General features: G+C 49.9%; 1 protein-coding gene across 1 annotated transcript in view; it reads left to right on the top strand.

Moving 5' to 3' along the window:
- GALNT17 (polypeptide N-acetylgalactosaminyltransferase 17) overlaps positions 1-25,050 on the top strand; it is a 381,238-nt gene that overhangs the window by 156,523 nt on the left and 199,665 nt on the right. The window contains exon 3 of the mRNA XM_069486333.1: positions 20,512-20,678. Within this exon, the coding sequence (XP_069342434.1) occupies positions 20,512-20,678 (167 nt within the window). The remainder of the gene's footprint in view (positions 1-20,511; positions 20,679-25,050) is intronic.

Raw genomic sequence — 25,050 nt, 5'->3', positions numbered from 1 at the left:
TCCGTCACAAACTGATTCTTCCTTCTGGGTTCCTTGCTTCAGTGACTCATCTGAACTGGAAATCACTTTTCCTCCTTTTATGTAGGAGCCATAGTGGTGGAAATCACATCTTATCTCAATTGGTGGTCCTAATACCCGGACAATCAGATGGACTAATTTTTAAACAAATGAGTTCTCTGAAAGCCCTTATGAAACAGCTAAGATATCAAATTGTGTTCAGTAGATTTACTTTAGTACTGTGGGGTTTTCATATTTGGTTGAGTCATATGAAATTTTTGCTATTTGGCCAAAAACGGCGATTTCATGTGGTGCAAACTAATACTTCGATTCTTTGAAACTTGGCCCAGTGTACGGTTTAGCTAGTGGCTTCTCATTAATTAGAACAATCAGGTAACCATGCTTTCTCTTCATTAGGGATAAATTATTTATTTAGCTACAATCTGTCAGATTTTTAAAAAGTTTTTCTTATGCACCAAGGGCTAAATGAATTATTTCACACTTGACTGAAAACCTTACATCGTTTCAGCGATATAAATGGAAATCAACCTAGAACTGGATTATCATTTAGAAAAACCACCACCAACCGCATTTGAGTCTTGCATTTTAGCTGTGATGTGGGAGTCAGCAAGCTTTATCAGTGTGCCTCTCATGGTAAGTTTCAGCACTTGAAACTCACTCACACCATTTTCTATTACCTAAGATGGTCTCAAAGGTCCCTTCCCCTTTTAATGTTCTTTTCTGTTCTTTCTCACGAATGCTTGGAAAGTAATCTTCAATTCAATTCAACAAATAGCTATGGAATATTTACTGTGTAGTAGACACAGAGGTAAGAGCTTGAGGAATGTGAAAATGAATAAGACTTACTACCTCCCTGCAAGGAGTTTGTAATCTAGTAGGAGAAGCAGGCGTGTCTGACTGTAATACTTGGCAGAATAAAATAGCTGTGACGTCGAGTTCCCATTGAGTTTTATTCCCATTGCATTGATTGACTGTCTTCTACTACAGGTTGCAAATCCTGGTGACTGCAGTACAATATGTTATAAATAGTATTACATCTTGACTGCAAATGAACTGAGAGAGAGAAAGAGAGAGAGAAGGAGAGAGGGAGAAAGATAAAAGGTTGAGTACAATTTGTCTGGGCATTTGTTTGAGACTGAATGACAGCTGGGGCCAGGTCCTGTTCATGCCTGGAAGAAACAGGCTCTTTTCCTTTATGAGATTTTGTCTTTTTGACTAAACCACGCTGTGGTGAGTGTGTCTGTGTACAAACTTACATTCTGCCCGTGAGCATGTGTGTTCATGCTTAACTGATTCAACGACTACATTTCCCCCAACATATTACACCAAATGTACTTAACAGCAATTAGAATGTTTGCCGCCTGCTGTGTGCAAATCTCCCCAGAAAACAAAACTCTCCTAAATGGCAGTATAAGTAATTCTGAAGATTAAAGCTAGTGATTTGCAGAGCGCTTGGTTCATTTGCTTCCTGCAAATATCAAGATTAACAAAGAAATTCATTGATCCCATTTTGCCTCCTTAAGCCTGTGCATAGGCCTCAGGGAATACACTGCACGTGGCTGTGCGATTCCGATGAAGACTCGCTATTGCGTTTTTTTTAACGCCAACATGCTGATTTAGTGGCATTTTTCTTGGCAACAGTGTCTCAAGAAAACAAATCCGTTTATGTATATTTTTTACAGGGAACGCTCCACCTAACCCTTCTCCACTAACAGCCTTCTCAATGAGTTGTGAAGGAAACACGGCCAATTTGCAGCTGTTGAAAGGGTAACTCAGGTCTCGCCTCAAAGACTGTACCCCGGTTGTTTGATGTTGGATAAATCTCAGCTGCTCTGAGTGCTCACTCCTTCCCCACTGTGACTGCAAGGCCCTGAACAAGTTGCTTTCCGAGTCTCCTCCCATTTCTAATGTGTTAATTTACTCAATAATCAATTATTTGTGGACTATAGATTTCACGCCCTGAATTGCACCAGGCACTAGGAAATACAGTGGTGATCGTGAGGCCAAGTCCTTGCCCTCAGAGCAGAGAAATCTTTTCCAGACACAGGTTCTGTGGTCGCTCTAAAGAGACCAGTAGCCAGTGCCGGCCGCCATGTTAGGTGCTTCCTCTGGACGGCCCTGCCTCCCCCCTCCTTTCATCCAGACATTCATGTGCCCACGCTCATCTCCCCAACGTGGACTTCTCCTCCCTTCTCTGACTTCAAAACCAGCCTCCCTTTGTTCTCCCTCCCAGCAGTTAAGTGACTTGTCCATAGCTCTGTGCCATAACTGCCCTAGTTAGTGGCAGACCAGAGATTCAAAGCCAGGCCTCAACACAGATCTGATGACCTGCCTTCCTCCGTTCCTGGCAATTTGGATCTTGGTGCTGCAGTTTTGTCTTTTCCTACTCTGAGTGTCTTGGATGAAGTGTCTCGCTCCAGCCCCAGTCTTCACAGGACTCTGTGCCCTTCACCAGTATCCTACCGGGCCCAGCCGGGCCCCTCTTCTGTGAGGCATTTGCATGGGGGTGGAATTCCAAACATAACATACCATTTTGCCAAAGAAATGGCATTCATGTAAATATTCCTTTGGACCAGTGAGCAAAGTAGAACATGTTATGGAGTATTGCAAATATGTGGCTAAATATTTTTCATTAGAACCCATTTGCAATGACTTATTAAAACAATTTTTAAACACACACACACACACACACACACACACACACTGAGTCAGGAAGTAAAATGTCTTAGGGAGAGAAGAGGCAGTTGTGCCAGGACAGTCATTTTGAAAAAGTCATTACTTTGCCTACTAGAGCTTAACATGCTTCCTGCCTACAATCCCGCCTGCTGGCTGAGCAGGAAACAAGGTTCTTTAAGGATGTAGGAGCACAAGACCAGGGGGATTCATTTGCTGGGGCTGAATGCCAACTGAAAATTCCTCTTTTTTAACCTACTTCCTGCTCCTTTCTTTCCCTGCGCTCCACTCTAAGATTTCTGGAAGGAATAGCCTTAATTCATTGCATCTGCCATTCCCTCCACTACTCATTGTAGTAAACACTATATTGAAATGTACAGATGCCTTCTACGATTCTCTGCCAAATCGAATAGATTTTTGAAGTCTTTTTTTAATTTAAAGAAAGTACACAAATAACAGTGGAATGTATTATTTATGACTTATATGGATGTATATAGAGCAAAAAAAAAAAAAAAAAGAAAAAAAAAAAGAAAAAAAATCTCTCTTTAAGCCCTAGCCCCAAATCTAACTCTTCTCAGCAAAGGTAACTATTGCCAGCTGTTTCCTGTGCGTGTTTCTGACAGTCTCTTGTGCATAAATATGTTGGACATGCCCATTTCTGATTTTGAAAGGTTCTGCTAACTTGCTCTCCAAAGGTACTTGCCTGTTTAAACGTCAACCAGCAGTACCTGAGTGTCTTTCTCTCACTCGGCCGTACTGTTTAAGACCAGTCTTCAGTTTGTTTTGCCAGCCTGAAGGATAAAAAAAAATTTCCTTATAGTTCTTGGATGTGTTTCTTTGACTACTACAGAGGTTGATCATCTTTTCATATCTTTATTTGATATTTTAGTTTCTTCTCTTGATTTCCGAGAGACATTTATTAATATCTCTCACTCTAATATGAATGTGTCTTTTACTTCTTGGATTTTCACTGCATTTTGCTTTGCATATTTTCCGACTATGTTGTTAGGTATGTATATTTGTGACTATTTAATTGTCTCAAGAGACATCTTTTATCAGTAAAAAATATTCCTATTTTTTATTCTGGATTCTTTGTGTCTCTTGTAAAACCACTGCAGTAATCTTCTTAGTAAGTTCTTTCAGCTTCTCTTACCTCCCCTTGTCAGCACTTCTTTCTCGTATCGTTCAGGGTATCTTTCCAAAATATCAAGTCATTTCAGCTGGGCATTAGCATAAGGCTAAGCTGATGAAGGGTGTAGAGCCAAGAAGTGTATGGGTGGAAACCCCAAATCCCAATGGCTGGCCGTGGGTTTCCCTTGGTCTGTGTGTACAGGGGAGGTGGGGAGGGGACATGTTACATGTTCCCTTCCTGGCTGCCATCGTGATGCGTGTCTACTGGCCTTGGCAGAGGCAGAGCTGCCCTTCTGTTTGACATGTTTGTTGGTGATTTCTGGATGGGCACCCCTGAGCTGTGTGGGTTGTTTGCCTTTAAGCGATGGGGCCAGGTTAAGGTGAGGTCCCCTAATGCCTGAAGCCACTGGAAAATTGGGAAATCAGACATGGCTAGTTGCCGGCTAGATGTCTGGTCTCATTTGCCATTGGTGAGTCCATCAGCTCCTCCCTGATTTAATGGCAGGGGTCAGCCCCACTCCATGTGGGGCTTTGCCCACAAGAGGAAATGCCTTGTTCATAGTTCTGATGACTCGAACTGAAAAACACCATTTTCTGCCAGCAATGCAGTGAGCTGCATGGACAGGCTGCCATTGTTTCTCAGGTGAGTGTATGTTCTCAGGGAGATACTTGTTACCGTGGTCTTTATTCAGGGTGGGGCCAAGGGAACCTGTGAGAGAGCCACGGAGAGAACCAGTGGGCAGCCAGAGCACTGGGCCTAGGCGAGCACTTGGCGCCCTTGAGCCAATCGCGAATGCCTTTGCAAGGTGTCTCCTCGGATTCCACTTCCACGTCACTCGAAGCCGGAAGGAAGAGGCACAATCCCTGGGGCCGTGGGAAGAGCAGATGGGCAGACACGTGATGAGGCAGGGTTTGAACGGGGCAGCATGACCTGGACGAGCTCCGTGGAGACGGCAGGTCCACCCGCATCTTACCCGGCTTGAGGGGACGCCCCTCTTAGATTTGGACACATGTCACGAGTGGTGTGTCACTTTCCCGGCCTGTAATCCTAGGCACTGGGGCTTCCGACTGTTCAGGATCAAGTCTGAATTTTTTAAACTGGCTTCAGAACGCCTGATCGACTGCTATCTTTTTCCCCCTCACCTGTCACTCCCTGCAACACCTATTTCTGTTTCTCGGCGGCACGCTTTTCCCTTCGTTTTGCCTAGAGAGTTTTTCCCCTTTGTCCTGTCTCCTCCTGCCCTGGCCCCCACCTGGACGTTACCTGCTCATGCTTCACGGCCCAGATCAAATTTCACCTCCTCTGAGAAACCTTCCCCAGGCCCTATTGATCTCCTTGCAGCAGAAATAAACTCCCAGAGTCACCTGAACAAACCTCCCTCGTGACATTTATTCTTCCGGGTCGTAATTATGATTTATGTATCTCTTTCTCTTATGGACCCGTGAGCTTTTCCAGCGTAACAGTGAGGTTTTTAACATTTCTGTATCTTCAAAACTTTGCTGGCCCATAATTGATGTTCAGTGTTTGCAAATGTCACTGTTAAGCTAATGTTTCTGTGCGATACAGATATAGTTGTCCTTCGGTGTGTTAAGAATGAAGAAATGGATTTTTACAACGGATACAAGATCCGTGTGAAATCAAAGGCCGGGCATTGCCCTCCATCAGCGATGAGCACTGAGGCATATCGATACTGCTCAGTTTCCTGGAAGTTTTCTTTCTCCTGGTTTCTGCCAGTGGGACAAAACAAATATTTGGAATTAAATACAGTCACCATCCCATGCAGGATGGGTTTCTTCTCCGTGATCTGATGTGGCATTTTCAACCAGGCACAGGCACTCAGTCCTCCTTCCATTGCAGGCTCGTCAGCAAATCCTAGAATCCCAGAACGTGTGTTCCACACACCCGCTGATGGCGCACATGGCTAGGATGTCTGTTCTCTGTAACAGGTATTTGTTGGGCGTATGGGATGAACCCAGTCTGCGTGCTGGAGGCAAAGAGATGCAGTCCCTGACCTCATGGAGCTTATGGGCCCGTGATGAGAAGGGTAAGTGTTAAGCCCAAAGGCTGTGGGGAGATTTATTATTCCCACCCTGGCTTCCCGCCTCATGAATCTGCTGCCATTTTTTGTGGCTCCCTGACCCGTCCACGATGTGATGTGAGGGCTGAGTCAGCACAGAGGCTCCAAGTTCGCGTGAGACTTTACCCACAGGATCTTGGAAAGCAAGGCGCTAGCTGGAGGAAGGTTGAAAAGAATGAAAACTGTATGTCATTAACGTCTGTTTGAGGGGATAGCACCAGTAACAGGGAGAACTCTCCGGGATGTCGAAAAACCAATGGCAATGAGATTTAAAGAAGATGGAGAATTTTCTTTTCATGCTATTCTATCCCAGAGCGGAAGTATGGCCTAGAGTTAGGGATTGTTCACGAAAGTCATTAGGTTGCCTTATGAGTGGATATTAATGGTCAGGCAAGGTCAATTGGACAGCTGAGCTTCTTAATAAAGTGACGAGCCTTGAGCTGTCATCCTGTGTGGCATTATCATCACTGTAAATGGCAGTTCCTGCAACCTTAAGAAATTGGCATATCGCTGGAGTGAACTCAGTTTCTAAACGAGGTTACGGTTGTTTTACATCTAAGTTTCTCATGCCCTCTTGGAGGTCCGCGTTCACCAATGGAGGAAGTCTACAGGCGGAGGGATGGATCCTGTGTGTGTTATTCAAGCCCGTATCATGGAACAGCTTCTGCATAGAGGCAGAAGTGGGAGGTCCGTTTTAGTGGTAGTTGTGTTCCTCGTCCACAGTGGATAACATGAGGTCAGGTCCCGCCGCCCTTCCCCACATCTGCATTTGAAGAGGTACAGTGGTTGCGATTTTGGTTTGGATTCAGAATTCTGTTTCCAACTGTGGCATCCGAGAGCCACTGTGGGGTGACACGGTGTGTGGTGTGTTTCTGAGTCATGCCCATTGATGTCATGCTCGTGTGAAAGTCTAAGCTTTTAGTCAAGCCTTGCAGTTCCCTTTAATTCTGCAATATGGTTCTGTCATCCATGAGTTCATCTCAACTGAAGTGTTTTTTTCTGTTTTCTTTGTTCATTATAAAAAAATAAGAACAGAAAAAGTATAAAGAAGCAAGAAAAATGATTTACGATTTCACCACCTAGAGGCAAAATGACATTGTATTGTTGTTTTACTTTGAATGTCTTATTACCTGTGAGGTTCTACCTATTTTTATATATTTGTTAGTCTTTTGTCTCTTTTGTTCTCTGAATGGTGTGTTTGTGCTTTTTGTTCATTTATCTAATTGTGTTCTTTGGGTTTTCATTATTGAATAGTATAAGATCTTTTATTCTTTTGTCATTGCTGTAAATGGTTGTTTTTTGCAGTTTGCTGTTGTCTTTTAATTTTATTTTGATGATCAGAGTTTTGCATTTTAAGTAAACTATTACTTTTAAACTTAGAATTTTTTTAGCATCCAGAATTTGTATGAATATTCACTTACGTTTTTATTTTTCTCTCTTTATATTTGGAATTCTAAATTTAACTGTTTTATCTGTCTGAAATTGATTGCTATGTGTGTTTGAAGGCGAGACACTCACTATTTTACCCGGTGGAAAGACAATATTCCCAATACCATTTATTGAATGATTCTTCCTTACTCTTTGGTTTGTGGTACCTTCTTGGCGTAGATTCTCTAAGGTCAGGTCTGTTCCTGGTCTCTTGGTTCTATTTCATTCGTCAATTGCCTTGTTCTGGGACCATATTGGTTAAGTTATATTAGCTTTATATTGGATTTAATATTATATACAGACACACACTGCATAATGACGTTTCAGTCAACGACAGACTGCATATACGACAGTGGTCCCATATTATAGTGGAGTTGAAAAATTCCTGCCTCCTAGTGATGTTCTGGCCTTCATAATGTCATATATAGAATCCCTTTTGTTCTCCTGGAGAGAGTTGGAACCCATTCTATTAAGTGAAGTATCCCAAGAATGGAAAAACAAGCACCGCATGTACTCACCGGCAAATTGGTTTCCCTGGTCATCACCTAAGTGCACATTTGGGAATAACACCAATTGGGTATCGGACTGAGGTGGGGGGTGGGGGGAGGGGATGGGTGTATACCTACATGATGAGTGCGTTGCGCACCGTCTGGGGAATGATCACGCTTGAATGTTCTGACTCGGGGGGGGGGGCAGGGATGGGGGTAGGGAGAAGGGATGGGGGTATAACTACATGATGAGTGCGATGCGCACTGTCTGGGGAATGGACACGCCTGGAGTTCTGACTCAGGGGGATGGGCAGGACATGGGCAATATATATAACCTGAACTTTTGTACCCCCATAATAAGCTGAAATAAAAAAAAATACAGAAAAATAAATAAATAAATGTTCTGATGAAAAAAAATAAATAAAAATAAATTTAGTGTAGCCTAAGAGTACAGTGTTTGTAAAGTCTACAGCGGTGGACAGTGATGTATGAGGCTTCACATCCACTCACCACTCACTCACTGGCTCACCCAAAGCAAAATTCATGGGAAGTGCCCTAGACAGGTGTACCCTTTTTTATAATCACTTACACCATATTTTTGCCTACCTTTTCTCTCGTTAGATATGTTTAGATGCACCAATGCTTGCCATTGTGTTACAGTTGCCTGCAGTACTGCGTACTGTCCCGTGCTGTCCGGCTGGTAGCCCAGAAGCAGTGGGTCACACCTGCTACCCAGGTGTGTAGGAGGCTGTGCCACCTACGTTTGTGTCGTGCCCTCCGTGATGTTCGCACCGCCATGGAATCGCCTAACGACGCATTTCTCAGAACCTCCCCTGTCGCTGAGTGCTGCGCGACTGTGTCTCTGGTTTCTTTAGTACCCTTTCCCCCGTGATAGTTCTGTTATTGATATTTATTGTTCCCTGTTTATTCTTTCAGGTTCAATGTTGAAGTCATGTGTCAAGTGCTAAAATTATTTCCATACAAATCTTTTTAAAAGTACATGTATAGTATTGTTCTAAATTATAAAAGTAACATATGTTTGGTGTAGAAAACTGGAGACCAGGCTGGGATGCCTGTAGTCCCAGCTACTCGGGAGACTGAGGCAGGAGGATCGCTTGAGCCCAGGAGTTTGAGGCTGCAGTGAGCTGTGATGATACCACTGTACTCTAGCCTGGGTGACAAAGCAAGACTCTATCTCAAAAATTAAAAAAAAAAAAAAGATAAGAAAAGAAAACTGGAGACCACAGTGAAATACAAAGGAGTTAACAGAGGCTATTGAAAATCCATCCACTGAGACCCTCCTTAATTCCTTCTTTTCAGAGGCTTTAGAGTCAGGTAGATCTAGGTTTGAATTCTAGCTCTGGCTACCACTCACTTGACTTTGGGAAAGTGACTCTGAGCCTCAGTTTTCTCATCTGCAAAATAGGGATGCCTATATTACTCATTGTGAAATGGAATGAGATCATGTATTAATATATTCTGTCCAGTTCTTAGCATAGCAGCTGCTGTGGCTGGGCTCACTCATGCATATTTGTCCTGCTGGCGGTGGTGGTGGGGGAAAGGGGGTCGCCCCCTTTCTACCACTTGTCTTCTGAGACCAGCAGGTGAGCCCAGTGCTTCTCATTGATGACAGTCATGGGCACGAGAGACCCTCCTGAGGCCCATGCTTGGAGATGGCACACAGCTCTTCACCTTGTTCCGTTGGTCAAAGCAAGTCATGTGGCCAAGCCCAGATCTGACAGCTGGGGAAAATAGATTTCACCTCCTTAGTGGGAAAAACTTCAGAGTCACGTAGCAAAGGACATGGCTACGTGGAGGGCGAAGGATTGGGCCGTGACTGCTTTAGCCACACAGGGGGAGCAGGTTCTGCTCAGTCGCCATAGCAGTGCAGGGAGGGGGAGGGCACCCCAGGGTCAACTAAGACAGGCAGGACCAGGTTAGGACTAAACCAGGCCTGGAGGGGCAGACGTGTGGGGCCTGACAGAGAGCTGGGTTTGGCCTGTCCTCAGGGAAGACTTTATAAGCGGAGGTAACTATAATAAGAGTAACACAATAATGCTGTGGACATAGTGGTGGCCGAGAAGTGGGAAAAAACAGAAGTGTTTTCAGGGTTAACGTCAATAAAAAGTTGGGCTCGAAGGGCCAATTTAGGCAGAACAGTAAAAGGAAAACTGCCTAGTTTGGTGATAACATTTCTTTTCTTTTCTTTCTTTTTTTTTTTTTTTTTTTCAAACAGAGTCTTGCTCTGTCGCCCAGGCTAGAGTGCAGTGGCATCGGCCTAGCTCACAGCAACCTCAAACTCCTGGGCTTGAGCGATCCTCCTGCCTCAGACTCCCAAGTAGCTGGGGCTATAGGCATGCACCACCAGGCCCAGCTAATTTTTTCCATTTTTAGTAGCGATGGGCTCTTGCTCTTGCTCAGACTGGTCTTGAACTTCTGAGCTGAAGCGATCCTCCCACCTCGGCCTCCCAGAGGGGCTAGGCCCTGATACATTTCTGATTGCTGTGCTGAAGTTCCAGGACAACAACCTTTAGAGCCAGTTTGGAGCTCTGTGAGGGGCTGGAGGGAGCAGCGGTGGTGGGGAGACCTTGGCAGAGAGCAGCGGGTTTTCTGCCTTCAGTTTTTGTGAAGAGTCCTGCTGATCAAATTCTGGATCTGCTGGGCCTTGGAATAAGCCAATTTATTCTTTCCAATTTGCACCATTTCCTGATGTATGCTCATCCCTCTTGCCGTGGTTGGGCTGCCCCACTCCTTCTCTGCATCTTAGAAAGGTTGCAGGATAAATACTATGTATCAATAACACAGGCAGCATTTCCTGTGCCTTAAAGTGCACGGAGGTTTTGTTTTGTTTTATTCTTTAGCTCTGGCCTGAAACTGTCCGCATTACTTTACACTTAATTATTTTTAGAAATTCCATTCCTGAGCCATTGCTTAATAAAACTCTAGGGTTTTTTTTTTTTCCTTTCCTCTTTTCTTTTTGCTTCAGTTGAATTCATCAAGATAAGCTGCATCATACACAGACAGATTCATTTACTGAACTGAGAATCTGAAGGATGCCTCCCCCTGCCACCCTGTGTGCATACGAGTGTGTGTGTGTATGCGTGTGTATCCTCCCTTCCATTTTAGAGAAAGCAGTGCTATACAAAGCGGGAAACAATGGTTCAGAATTGAGGGTTAAAAAAAGAAAAATCAGCCCCTTTCACTTAAAAAGAATCCTTCTCCTAGTAGAGAGAGAGCTAGTGTCTTTGCACATGTCAGGGCCTCCCATTGTGCCTTGAAACTGGCATAGCTGGGCAAGAAGGGCTGAGGCTCATGGATTTTTTTGGCTAAAGACACTTGCCCTGTACTTGGAAAAACAACTTCTTATGACTCAAAGAAAAATACTTCCCAGGTGGCCAGGGAGCCAGTAGGTGATCAGTCCAAGAACCAAAAATGACTTGAGGAATATTCCAAGATAAATGTTTGTAGGAACCAGGCAGGCAAAATAGGTACAGAGCTTTGTTGACTTTAAGGTGCTTGGCAACTGCGCTTGGGCCAGTTATTGGTCTGGGCTGTACGCTGACTGTGCTGTGGGGGTGTATACTGACTGCTATGGGGTCACCACCGACTGTGGCGTGGGGTTGTATGGTGACTGTGGTCTGGGGTTGCACAGTGACTGTGGTCAGGGGTCACACGGTGACTGTGGTCAGGGGTCGCACGGTGACTGTGGTCTGGGGTTGCACAGTGACTGTGGTGCTCTCTGGCTGTATGGCCCAAGTTCATACCCTCCTACCATGCTCTTTTGGGAAGCTGATGGAAGATATTAATTCTCTCTCCAGAAAAAAACCCCAATATGCATAGAAACACAACATTTTGTATGCAATATCTGGGAGTTTTCCCGAGGCCCCATGGACCCCAAGATAAGAACTCATGCTGTGGATCAGGCTGAATGTTGATGTATGAAAATTGCCCCAATACGACTGATCAGGCACACATGGACGCAAATGCTAGGGTAGGCAGTTTGTCCGGGAGACTGCTCTGTGTGGGAAGTGAGCTAATGAGGTGTGTTGCTCCTTCCTGGAGGAACTGCAGAGCTCAACTGCAGGAAATTAAACCACTCAGCAAAGTGTACATTTTCCCTAATAATGAGAGCTCCAGAAGAGGGGCCTGGTACGTCTCAGCTATTCCACCCCACAGCCTGTTTTGCAAGGCTTGCTGTTGCTAAAAATGATACCACTCTTTCCTGAGATTATAGGAAGGCTTGATGAGGAGGCATGCAAAGAGAGAGTATTGGGCTGGTTAATGCACTTGACCCGAGCAGCTTTCAGAATTTGAGCCCTGATTAGGAAATCAAGAGAGACAGAAGTGCGGTTGCATTTGGGATGGTATCTTTTAAGTGTTGAGGTGCCATCACCAATGTTTTAATTGCGGTAGGAAATAAGTGATGCCTTTGATCACAAGAAGAGCGAGGAGATACACAGGGAAGGGAGGAGGGTTTTCATTTGTTCATTCAGTAACCATTTATCTGCCAAATATTGTGCTGGGATCTAGGGATACGGAAAGAAATATTAATAAGATGCACGAGCTGCCGAACCCTTGCACTCCTGGAGTGGGGGAGCACAGAGCCAAGAGTGCCATGGTGGCAGCCACAGGGACAGAGAGCCAGGAAGGCGACGCGCTGGCCCCACCCTGGGGGCTGGGAAAATGGGGCTTGGGGAAGGAGGAAGTGTTGGCAGGAGGAAGGGCGTGACGGGCAGAGAAAAGTCTGTGTGATTGAAAGACAGTGTTCCCAGTTCTATGAAACACGCTTGTTCACAGTGCCTAGAGGAAGGGCCGGGGGTGCGGGGAGAGGAGCTGGAGAGATGCGTTCGGGCTCAGCTTGGATGCCAAGCAGAGGCGTTTGAACCTGATTCTGAAAGCTTTGGAGAGGCAAAGAGTTTAAGGAGAGGAGTGACATGCTCACATTTGCATCTCAGGAGATCACTCTGGCAGTGGTGGGACGGTGAGATGGGGTGGGGCTGCAGGGGGACATGATGGCTGCCAGGGACCAGTGAGGTGGCTTTTTGGTGTTATCCGGAGGTAAGTGATGAGGATGGGAGCTAAGGTGGTAGAAATGGGGGCGGAGAGGGCCGAGTGCCATGAAGAGATCCTGTTGGTGGCAGAATCTCCAGAATTTGGTGACCCATTGGTCATGCTGAGCGGGTCATGACTTTAATTTGACTCCTGAAGAGACAGGGCGATGCCCTTCAATGAAGGCACAAAGAGAGCAGGTTTCAGTTTTAGGCCTGCTGAATTTGGGGTGCTTGTGAGCTGTCCAAGGGGAGATGCCCAGTGGGAAGCGGAAGCTTCCGGGAAGGCCCAGGAAGGCTGGAGACGCGGGTTTGGGAGCAGCCTGTGGACTAGTCGGAGCTGCAGACTTGCATGAGGTCACCAGGACCAGCTGACGAAGACAGAGTGGCAAAGGGCAGAAGGAGTGTGAGCATTTTGGAATTTAGAGGACAATCGGACAAGGGAAACCAGCACGAGAACGAGCGTCCAGGGCAGATCCATGGCGGGTGGGAAGCTGAGGCAGGGATGGCAGGAGGAGCGAGTGTCCGGGACCCAAGAGGAAACAGCACTCGTATAAGGAGAGAGGTGACAATGTCCTGCAGAAATGACAGTCACCTGCAGGGAGGCTAGGAAGCTTGACCCTGGCCGCGTAGACGTCACTGGGAACTTTAACAAGAGCGGCTTTAGCAGAATAGGGTCCATAGAGGCCAAAGACGGCGGATCGAGGAATGAATGAGGGGTCAGGAAGGGAGACAGGGAGGGAAGCCAAGGAGAAGAGAAGACAGTAATTAAGGCTGTGGTGAAAGGGATTTTTAAATTTTAATGGGATTAAAAAGTCCGTGGAGGGAGAATGAGGATACGAGAGAGTGAGGGACGAAGCAAGGTGGGACCCACGGCCAGATGAAGGGGTCGGCCTTGACCTCCCGGACTCGGCTTCCATCAAGAGAGGAGGGGAGGATGGAGGATGAGTTGAGAGGTGGGTAAGTTTGCAGGAGGGAAGCACTTCTCGCGTTCGCAGCGCAGGGCGGCCACCTGGAGAGCCTGGTAAGACCCAGCCCGCTGGGCGCCACCTCCGGGGACTCAGGTCAGTGGGTCTGGGTGGGGCCTAAGCATCTGCCGTTCTCACAAGCTTCCAGTGGCGCTGGCGCTGCTACTGCCGGCCGGAGGACCACGCTTGGAGTCCTGCCGTGGCCTTGATCTCTCTGTGGAGTAGGAGGCACAACTCCCTGCGGAATGGGAGGTTGGCCCGAGCAAAGTGGGAAGGGTAGCCAACAGTGAAGGGGATGACATCGAGGGTCGGACCTGTCACACAGAGAAGCCTGCAGGGCAGCTCCCAGGGCTCTGCAGAGCTGGGAGCCGTTGGCCTGAGCACCCACAGCCGCATCCGTGGGAGGCTGCCCTGCAGTGTCAGTGGTGTGGGTGATGGGGAGGAAGGTCAGGAGGAGGGTTTGATCTGGAGCTGGGGAGCTGGGGTTCTTGGGGGCTGTGGGAAAGAAGGACAAAGGGACAAGGGGTCTGGGGGTCGGCCAGGGGCAGAGCGTGGTTGAGGGAGGTGCATTGATTCTAGCTGGATGGGACGAATGTGGCGCCTGGGAAGGGCTGATAGACTAGGAGAAAACAGAGTGGCCCAGGGCCTGGAGGTCTAAGGGGAGAGCTTTGGGGAGTGTGCGGCGGGAGAACTGGAATGGAAGGAGATCGTGGCTGTCGCAGGTGACTGAAGCGCAGCAGTTCCGGGCGAGGCTGAGGTCCAGGGCAGGCCACGGGAGTTCTGAGATAATCGCACTGTGGCGACCCGACCGAGGTCCTTCTGGGCACACCTGCGTGCAGGTCAGGGGCTCCAGGGCCAAGACAGGAAGGAGGGATTGCAATGACAAGGTTCTGCTGAGGCGTGACACCTCAATCTGGTACAATCTTCTCTTCCAAACTGAAAGGCAGTGTAGTAGTCAGGGTTCCCCAGAGGAACTGAACCAATAGGTGTGTGGGTGCTTGTGCGGGGGGCGGGGGGGGGGCGCGAGAGAACAAATTTATTTTTTTCCAATTTTTTATTGTGTTGAGATATACATAACAAAATTTACACTCTTCATTAAGCAATCTTTGTGACCTTATGTATGTTTTTGGAGCAGTTTGGAAATGGAAAGGAATCAGGCTGAGGTGAGTCTGCGATTCCATTCTGAGTCTGGGTCTTTACCGTTCAATCTCTAAACGAGCTTACACAGATTTCTTCTGGAAGGCTGCAGAAGATAAAAAGAAGAGCACGCTCTTGCCTCTGTGTTCAGAAGAGCAGTAACGGCCCTCCTGCCTCGGTTCTCCACCATGCAAGCCTGGTCCAGCCACCATCTCTCAGACCCAGCTCCGGGCGCGGCCTCCCTGCCCCCCTGGTCCTGCTTGGCTCGTGCGTCACAGCTGCTGTAGATGCTTCCGTCTGGCACTCGGCGTCCCCTGCACTGCTCGACCAGCTGCCTTGTCATGTGCGTTTGAAGCGCGTTAGCTGTCGTGTGCTGCAACTCTCAGTTAGGACAGCGGGATTAGAGCTGGGGCAGAGCTTGGTGACTGGTCCCTTCCCTTGGGTGGGGAGAGTGAGGGACATCGTTGCACTTGGGAGTCAGAGGTGAAGTGAGCAGCCAGGAAGTCCCTACAGACTGGCTGAACAGTGATACCAAGAAACCCTGGTAGGCCCTGGAAGGGGAGCCCTCGTCTTAGGTGGACCCAAGGGACAAGGACTGGAGCCTGAGCCCAGACGTCCCGAGCACACACAGGTGCACCTTCCACACCCAACCCCTAAAGGTCCTGGGCTCTGCCCAGGCCCCGAGGGATGGTGGGGACGACAGGGTCAGGGCTGGGCGCAGGAGGGCCACATGCTGCGGTGGCTCCTCGGCCGCAGGACCTCTGCAAGGCCCCGGCGCGGCTGAGGGCAGGCTTGGCCTCTCTCTGCTGGGGTCCTGTTGTTCAGGTGCTTCTGATAACTCCCTGGGGGCCACCACCTAAGGCGGCAGAGCACTAGGAGCTTTGCCCACGTTCCCGCCGGCCTTATGAACCCCGGGGGAGAGGGAGCTGCCTTCTGCTCACCCACATCCTCCGTGAAGGGCGTTCCCGTGGCCTGACCTAGCTGGGAAGTGCCATTTGGGAATACTTTGCCCCCAGCAGGCCACAGGCACGGTGCAGCTGGCTGCAGAGGACCGTCTCCTGGCTGGGGCTTGGGGGGCAGAGATGAAGAGACTGAGGCTCACGTAGGCTGACCCTAGCCAGGGTCCCCTGGCTGCGAAGCGGCTGGGCTAGAAATTGTGTGGTCTTTCTGCTGCCGCTGTCGCACTGTGCCTTGCCCAGGCAGGGGCATTTCGAAGTTTTAACACCGTAAGATGCGGTTCATCAAGGCACCTTGCTGCCTTTCCGACTTGCTGTGTGACTTAGGGCAAGTGACTTCACCTTTCTGGACTCCAATTTCCTCATCTGTGAAATGGGTGTGATGATATGGCCTGCCTTGTGAGGTCATAAGGATTAAACAAGACAATCACATACACAGGAGCTTCCAGCAGTTTCTGGCACACAGCCTGCACCGTGTAAGTGTTGGTTTCTTCTTCTTCATCCTCATCATCATTATCAGCATCACCTGTAACCCGCTGGGCCTCCTAGACGCCATCAGATCTAAATTGTTTTCCGGTGAGGTTTTTGTTCGGTGGGATTTGTTTGCAGGTGGCAGACTGGGTCCCAAGTGTGTCTGGAGACCTCCCGTCTGTGCCGTGTTGTGCTCGTCCAGGTTGTCTCTTTAGAGTAGTCCCGTGGGGGCAGGATCTGCTTCTGAGAGGGCGCGGTCAGCTCTTCGGGCTTTGATTTCTCTGCTGCAGGAGGCCCTGGCCTTGGCCTCTTGCATTTCCACTGTGATTCTGTCTCGAGGAGGCCGGCCTTCTGGCTCGCCATCGCTGCGGGGAGATCCTGGGCACCTTTGGTGTTAAGTGAAGCCGACGCCAGTGGCTTGGGGGTAGTGGGAGCGGGTAACAGTGGTTACCCTGGGGGAGGTTCGGGGTCAGGGAAACATCCCAGGCATGTGGACGGATGGGCAGACGGGCAGACGGACAGGTGAGCCGGCAGGTGCTCGACGCCCCAGAGGTCTCACTGGGTTGGTTAATTGTGTCTGCTTTCTCCCCGGCGTGAGAACAGCTTCCCCGAGGGGCTGATTCCCAGTTAGCCCTTTAAGGAGAGGAACCTGGGTTTGAATATCTTTGCAGCCCTCTTCCGGCTGTGGGCATTGATCGAAATGGGTCCAGACCTTAAGATAGCTTTCTTGACACCGGTCTCCTTGCAGACAAAGGATTGTTTATTGCCTACTGACCCGTTATTGAAAGGAAATGTGTGACTTCTGGGCCCCAGATCTGAGAATGTGCTGCTGGAGGGAGCACATGGCCCCCCCACCCGCCAGGGGTGGGTTTTGAGGTAGTTTGCAGTTGATGTGGCAGGTCAGTCTCTCCTCGCTCCCTGGGCCTCTTTCACATGTGGAGTCTGTTCTTTTATTGTCACAACCTCCCAGGCTACTCTTACCTGGCTTTTGTAGCCTGGAGGCCCGCGGGAAGGCAGGAAAGGTGTCTGGATCTGCATGTGCTATTATACAGAGATGGGCAGGAAGCCGAGCTCTGAGCCGATGGCTCCTTTCCCCAGATCGGCCTGCCTGGCCCTGGCCACTGCCAGGCTCCCCGAGGGCCCAGGCCTGCCAGCCCAGCATGGAGCCCCTGGGCACCTGCCACCCCTCAGCCCTGCAGGAAGGAGGGAATGAAGGAGGGGCTTTCACGCCAGCCCCCATGTGCTGGGTGTGGGGCATCCAGACACCTGCCGTTTGGATAGGCTGCTGCGTGACAGTCCTCGGGCCACCGTGCTCATTGGTGCAGCATCATCTCCAGGGCGGGAGCCGTATCCGTTCCCGTTCTCTGTGCAGCCCTGGCATGTCTGTGGCCCGTGAGGCATCTTTATCTCTCTCTCTCTCTCTCTCTCTCCACCCCCCCCCCGCCCCAGCTCCCTTCCTTCACTCTCTGCTGCCCCGTCAGGCACTGGGCATCTGATTGGAAATAACACGTATATCCACGGTGCCCATGCCTACTCCTGACAGCAGATGCTAAAAACTTCAGTTGTCCATCTTGCCATCCACCTAGCAAATTCTGAGCATCTTCTATATCTCAGGCAATAAGCTAGGCTTAGAGATTGTTTTTAAGGCAGAGTCTACCTTCCTAGAGCTTAATGACCAGCAAAAATGATGCTAATTGTTATAACAGTTACTGCATTCACATTGGGTAAATGGATGAAACCCCGAGGACGCCGGGCACAGCTGGGGTGACTCGCTGTCAGCTGGGCGAGCCAAAGCCCCGGGCCCTGCGGGGGAGGAGAGTCCTGGGTGGGTCCTGCAGGAAGCGTCTGGGTGGACGGAAAGCTCTGGAAGCCGGCCTGTGGCCAGCAGGGTACACAGGAGAAGCCAGGAGGGAGGATAGAGGGCCCGACCAGGCAGACTGGACTTGTCATTAGTGAGCACGTTACATTTCCGTGGGGCTCCACAGGCTGTATCTCGCTGGATCCTTCCAGAAAGCCTGGTGCGGCGTAGGTTGTTTAGACAGTTTTATAGACGAAGAAACTGAAGTGTAGAGAGGTGGTGTGAGCAGTGTGCCCAGGGTACTGTGTCTGTGCCCGTGCGAGGGGAAGCATTTCTCATTCCCGACATCCCCTAGGAGGTACCGAGTGGCCACCTGGGTCCATGAAAGGGCAGGACCGAGGACCCCGTCCCTGCAGGCTGCTGTTTCCCACGTCACCAGGCTGGGTCGCCTGCTGCAGCCTCGGCTTGACTCGCAGCTGGACCTCGACTGCTGCAGGGCCCCTTGCCTGGGGCGGGGAAGGTGGTGTTGGTACACTGCACTCTGGCCCCTTTTAAAAAAAAAAAAAATATTTTTAATTTTTATGGGTACATAGTAGTTGTATTCTGGCCCTTTTCCTTCTCAGTTCCAACAGCCAGAAGCTGTTAAAAACAAAGGACCGGAGGAACCAGCCCCGAGAATAAGTGCGCAGAGTAGGTGGGCGTGTGCTGTGTGCGCACGTGTTCGGCTGGGGAGGCGTGGGCCGCAGGGGGGCAGCTGCCACACTGCCCGGCTCAGGACAGCCGCTGGCCTCTGGTCGAGGGGCCTCGGAGGGACCTTCTGGGGTGCCCTTGTCCCTCGGATCACCACGAGTAAATGAGATGATCGCTGCCAACAGCCCGTGAGCCTGTCAATAACCTTTCTAATCTCCCCGGCAGCCCCAGAAGTGGATTTACAGCGACGTGCTGAAAATGAGGCTGCATGATCAATGGATCCCTGGACGATCTCCTCCGGGAGACACAAATGCATATTGTAACAAAACTTTATTTTCTTCTGAAAATTGCCTCCGTGATTAATATGGCCCGACATAGGCCAAGCTGTTCAGCATAAGAAACAGCCGTATTTCTTGCTCCCTCTTCAGAGCTGCTTCCCTCTCGTGCCAGCCCCTCATCTGTTTCCTCTGTTTTGCTCCAGAACACATTGTGCTGGGTATCGAGCAATCTCACACGAGGGGAAGAAGGATGTGTTAAGATGCGCATCCCTCCATTCTACTTTGTTTCTGTTTGCTGTTTCCGATGTGGCTTAGGCTTAAGCATAAAATAAAATTCCCCGACGCTGCCTGGACAGAGTGTCGGTGCCACGATACTGAGCCATGCAGAACACGTTCCCCGGGTATTAAATCATCTCGTGTATCAGTGGGAGCCCCCGGAGAGGGCCAGAGCTCTGTGCCGATTCCAGCCTGGATGAAAGGCTTCTTCCCTTTCATCTCTGTGTTCAGGCATGTGAGGGGTGCCGGATATTCGGCACTGTCTCCTGCTCCCGCGGAGATTCCAGAGGAGCCGGGGTGTGCCAGGCCGCACACGCCCACGGGTGGAGGGTCCGCATCCTTCGCCATGGCTGCTGCCTTGAGAGTTTATTTCCTCTGCTAGAACATCAGCTCTGTGGGGGCACTCAGTGGGTTCAGTAGATGTCCCAGTTTGGGTTCCCCCAGAAACAGACCCCCAAACAAAGATTTGAGTGTACATAGTTTATTTGCGAGGTGACAAGAGCACCACCAGGAGAGCAGGGAGCAATACTGGGAAGGGAGGCACCCCAAAAGGGCATGTTATACACACCGCTCCTGTGGGTGATGGGGGCTTAGTCCTGCTAGGGGAGCTTAGAGCTAAGCTGCTCCAGGGGTGAGGGGGCGGAGGTCGTGTACATCAGTTCCCAGTGGTCTTTAGATGAGAGCTTTTGGGCGGTGGGGTAATTGTTAGGTAGTAGCAAAGAAGGCTCCAGACAAGGAAATGCAGGTGCTGGAATGGGAAGTCATGCAGGGGTGCACTGACGCAAGGGGCACAGGCAGGTGACACGGGCAGATACAGACAGGTGTGTGCCCAAGACTGAAGTGGTCCCGTCCCTGTGGGGTTGTACATTGGGGGAGGCGGGGCTGATGCTTCCACGCTCTCCTCCTCAGGTTTTGTTGTCAGCTCTCGGCCAAGGAGAGGCCCGGAGAGAACCGATGATTCGTGCCCTGGGAGGACTGTGTGAGGATTCGTCTGACGTCCCTCCCGTGCCCGGCGGCAGTGCGTGTGCCTCGTCCCTCCTCTGACCCTGCTTTCCCGTTCCCTGTCTCTCCAGGTGTAAGGAGCTCAAGTACTCCAAGGAGCTGCCTCAGATATCCATCATTTTCATCTTTGTGAACGAGGCCCTGTCCGTGATCCTGCGCTCGGTCCACAGCGCCGTCAACCACACGCCCACGCACCTGCTCAAGGAGATCATTCTGGTGGATGACAACAGCGATGAAGGTACAGGGACAGCCCACCTGCACCCAAGGACCATGTCTGCAGGGGGGACATGCCTCTTTCATTCCAGCGTGAGCCGGAGTGTCCGTGTCTCCTGCTCCCTGGGGCGTGGCTGGGGAAAGCGTGTTAGATGTCGTCCCGGCAAACACCGGCCCGTTACTCCTCGAGCCCTCGGGTTCTTAGGAATCAATTCCTGGCCACGGGCCTAGATTCATTTCCCTTTCCCATCACCTACAGTAGGTGACGGCGAAGGGCCGAATTCCCCCAATTCTCCACCCCGCACCCCCCATGTACCCCCCACCCCCTGTTGTCCTTTTCAAGAGGCAGAAGAAAAACTTCTGTCCTATGTTGGGAACTGTTATGTGACAACGGGACTCCCTTCTGGGCCCCTGTGCCCAAAATGACGGTAGGTGGACACGAGCAGGGTTTACTTGTCTTTGGGAATTCAGCCAGACTAGGAATGAGGGCTCAATCAAAAATATAAAACAGACAAATATTAGACGGCAATAATGAAACTCAGGGATCCTTGGGGACAGCTGGAGGAAGGTGTGGTGGTGTTGGGGTGTCGTGGGGGCTGGTGTTGCTGACTGTGCCTCTGTGTTGGCTCCCGGCCCCCGAAGCCCCCTGTGCTCAGTGCGGAGAGAAGCCCCCACCAGCCTGTGCGATAAAGGCAAGCTGTGAGAGAGGCTGCCTGCAGGCCGAGGGGGCTTATCTTCCGAGCAACTATAGGATTAGGTGTAGGCTGAACCCCGGCGTGCTGAGCAGGACAAGGATTTTCCTGCGAGCTACTCTGGCCTCGGGAAGAGGGGGAGAAGGCGGGATGCCACGGGTCCTGTTTAAAGCCCAATCATCCTCGGGAGTACAGGGACAAGCCTTCCTGTTTAATCAGCCCAGCAGCGGACGTCCCCTGCCCCTTTGGAACTGGGCTCGTCCGAAGGGCTTGGGTGCACTCGGGCCCAGCAATGTGCCCTCCCTGGGCCTCCGGGTTTGAGGACGGGTCATTTGGTTGTTTTTCACATCCCCATTTCTCTCCCCTCACCCTTGGCCATTTAGTGGTCTATAGATGCTGCTACACCCAGCATGAATAGTCTTCTTGTGAGGGGGCGGCTCCTTCAGTTCCTGGAAGCCTCTAAGCCACGCAACAGGTCTCTGTCCTTGCTGTGCCCATGACCCCCTTCTCTGCACAGACCCCTCATCCCAGCAGCACACTCAGGCCCCTCCTCGGGGACTCCCTGCTCCCACGGCCCCCTGCTTGGGTGACTGAGTCCCACTCATCCCCCAGCTGTCCCCAGCATGGCACTTCCTTGGAGAAGCCTTTGGTGACCTCCTGAGGCCCCTTTTCTATGCTCTCTGTCAACTGAAGAAACACTGAGGCTCATACATTTGGAAAGGAGAGCTCTGTTTCTCTCAAAGGAGTGCAGCCCGTAGGTGGCCACTCGGACAGGCCGGGGAGCGGAGCCTCCAGCCAGAAGCCAGACACACACACTCGGAGGGAACGGCACAGGGAGCAGAATTTAAGCTGAGTGGGGTGGCTGAATATGCATATTTAATAAGCTATGGGGAGAGTCATGAATATTTATGGCAGGAGAAACATGCACATGTGCAGTTGAACTTCGTGCCTCTACGTGAGGTCTGTGTTCAGCACTTCACATGACCTGAGGGTGGAGTTTCTGGCCCTCTGACTTCAAAAGGTGAAGCAGAGGACACAAAAGCCCTCACTGCGCATCCTCCATAGACTGGTTAGCACCACTCCATGGTCGGTGTTCTCTTATCAGGAAAGAGTACAGGTCAGTTGTGGAGCCGAAACCACAGAAAGGGAGGAGCAGATCCGGAGACTGGTTTCCGCTTGGCCCTTAGGAAAGAAAGGCTGAGGGTGGTCCGCGAGGGAGGGGGTATAGTGAGGCGTGTCTGACCTCCCGTCCTGTCATGGCTGGGAACTCCGTGTTAAGGCTTCTCTGGGGTCCCCTTGGCCAAGAGGGGCTCTGTTCAGCAATGGCGGGGGGCTTGGTATGTTATCTTAGTTCACATCTCAGCACTTTGCTACCTGCAGTACAACTGGCCTCTCTGTGCTGGGCGGGTGGTTGACCCTCAGAAGTCTCTACCAGCCAGCGAGTGCATGGCGAAGCCCTGTAGGGCCAGGGAAGGGCAGGCAGGGGCCAGTGGCCATGTGGCTGGGGGTGGCCCAGAGCCAGAAAACCCAGAAAGGAGAAGGAACTGCAGGTCGGGCTGAGTTGGGGTGAGGACTCACTGCCGGGGGTGCTGTCTCCCTTGAGAGCATCTCAGCAGAGCACAGAGGAGGAGGAGGAGTGGGAGGGCAAGGCAGCCTCAGCCACAGCTCCAGCTGCACGAGAGAGCATTCTCCAGTACAGAGCCAGGCACTCGGTGGGTTCAGCAGGTGTCTTCATGTGGGCCCCCTAAGAAGTGCACCCCAAAACAAAGATGTGAACACAAATAGTTTATTTGGGAGGCAAAGAGAGCACCCGTGGGGGAGTGGGGAAGTAAGATTATGAAGGGAAGGCATCTAAGAAAGGTTGGTACTGTGGGTGACGGGGGACCTCCGAGAGCCAGGGTAAGCCTACCCCTCAGGGTTAGCCTGCTGCAGGGGTGAGTGAGCCGGGGTATTTACATGCCCTCAGCATCTAATGCTTCAGCATCAGGACCTCCTGGAGCCCCACCCTGGAGCGAGTCCCGCTTCAGACCTGGGGAGGGGCTGAGAATTTGCGTTTCTCATAAGCTCCCAGGTGCTGCTGCTGCTGGCGTGGGTGCGGGGGCCACACTCAGGAATCACTGGGTGAAACAACCGAGCCTTGAGCCTGGTCTGCAAGTGGCATTTCAGTGGTTCACACTTCAGGTCTAAATGAAGACGTTTAGTGGGTGGCAAAAAGCGAGAGGGAGGTATTTGGTTCATCCAGATCCTAAAGCCAAGTCCTGTTTATCTTCCTCTCTCTCTCCGGAACACCCAGGGGACCAGGAGTTGACAATATTAACACCATTTCCTTCTCTTCACTCCCTGGCTCTATACTCTGTATTTTCCCCAGACCAGAAATCCTTTCTTTTTAACTGGAAGAGAAATTTAATATTTTTTATTTTATTGAGATGTTCTTTGTAACTAGCATCGGGTTTTGTAAATGTTCTGAATCTACTTGAAAAGACCCCCACACACTGTAATCATGGAGTTGAATTCCTGCCAGACATCAATTTTGTGTATTTAGATAGACTATGAGTTTATTTTCTAAAGTCTTTTTGATAATGGTGTTTTAAAATCTCTTCCTACAATGACTATTCCTTCCTGTGTTCCCAATAATGTTTGATTTCTGTATCTTGTTGTCAGTTTCCTTGGCAGCTATAGATTTGGGTCTGCATGCCTTCATTAACAGCAGTGGTTGTTACCATTATGTAATGCTCTCTTTATCTTTAAAGCACACCCTTTTTTTTTTGCCCTGAATTTCGTTCTTCTAACATTAATATTTTTATCCCTGCTTGCCTTCTGTTCAACTTTGAGTAAAACATTTTTTCCCAGCCTTACAATTTTGTTTCTGATCTTAAAAGTAATGCATGCTCTTCGTAGCAAAACTTGAATGTATCAAAAAGCAAATATAATTGGAAAAAACAAATACAGCAGAAACTAACCAGAGGCAACTGCTCATTCGCCCATGTTCTCAGCCTCCTTTTTAGAGCACATTCTGCATAGTGAAGAGCATATAGTATAAACAAGTTAATGTTCTGCTCTTCCCCCCTGAAGTGTAAAACATAATCATTGCCCTTGTTATTAAAAAGCTCTGCAAACATCATTTTCGTTAGGACAGAATGGTCCGTTCTCAGTCTATGCTGTTGTCTGGTCAAGACAGGCTCAGGGAGTCGGTGGGGGCGGCGGGGTGGGGGTGGGGGGCAAAGCCACGTGACTCTAGATCAGTGTGCATAGGCACGGTGGGACTGTAGATTCTCCCTCCTTAGGGTGTTTTATTTTTATTTTTACTTTATTTAAGTCATTCATTTTACTCAGCTTGCATATTGACATTGGCCTACAGGAAGCCAAGGAAGATGCGATTCTTTGTACTCTGTACATCAAACTGAAATCACCCAGGCAGATTTTGCCAGAAATCACTACTCATCGAATCCGGTGGGCACTTTCCTGCCCAAACCTTTTGGCCACATCTGTCACTGTTGGCAGCTTCCTCACTGGCGAGTTTCTCTTTCTGATGCCCCAGCACCGCTCTGTGCTGATTCTCCTTTAACCTTCCTTTTGCAGCTACCCTTGCTCTTCCTCGGCTCTCTGCTGAAATTAGGATCACTCGTAATTCTGAGTCGGGACATACTGGGCGGTCTCCTCCTCTGTGTATGTTCTGGTGATTCCCAAATACACTGTTCCAGTGCA

Source organism: Eulemur rufifrons, chromosome 14 (assembly GCF_041146395.1).
Source record: "Eulemur rufifrons isolate Redbay chromosome 14, OSU_ERuf_1, whole genome shotgun sequence".
Lineage (NCBI taxonomy): Eukaryota > Metazoa > Chordata > Mammalia > Primates > Lemuridae > Eulemur > Eulemur rufifrons.
This window is presented reverse-complemented; position numbering and strand designations above follow the sequence as displayed.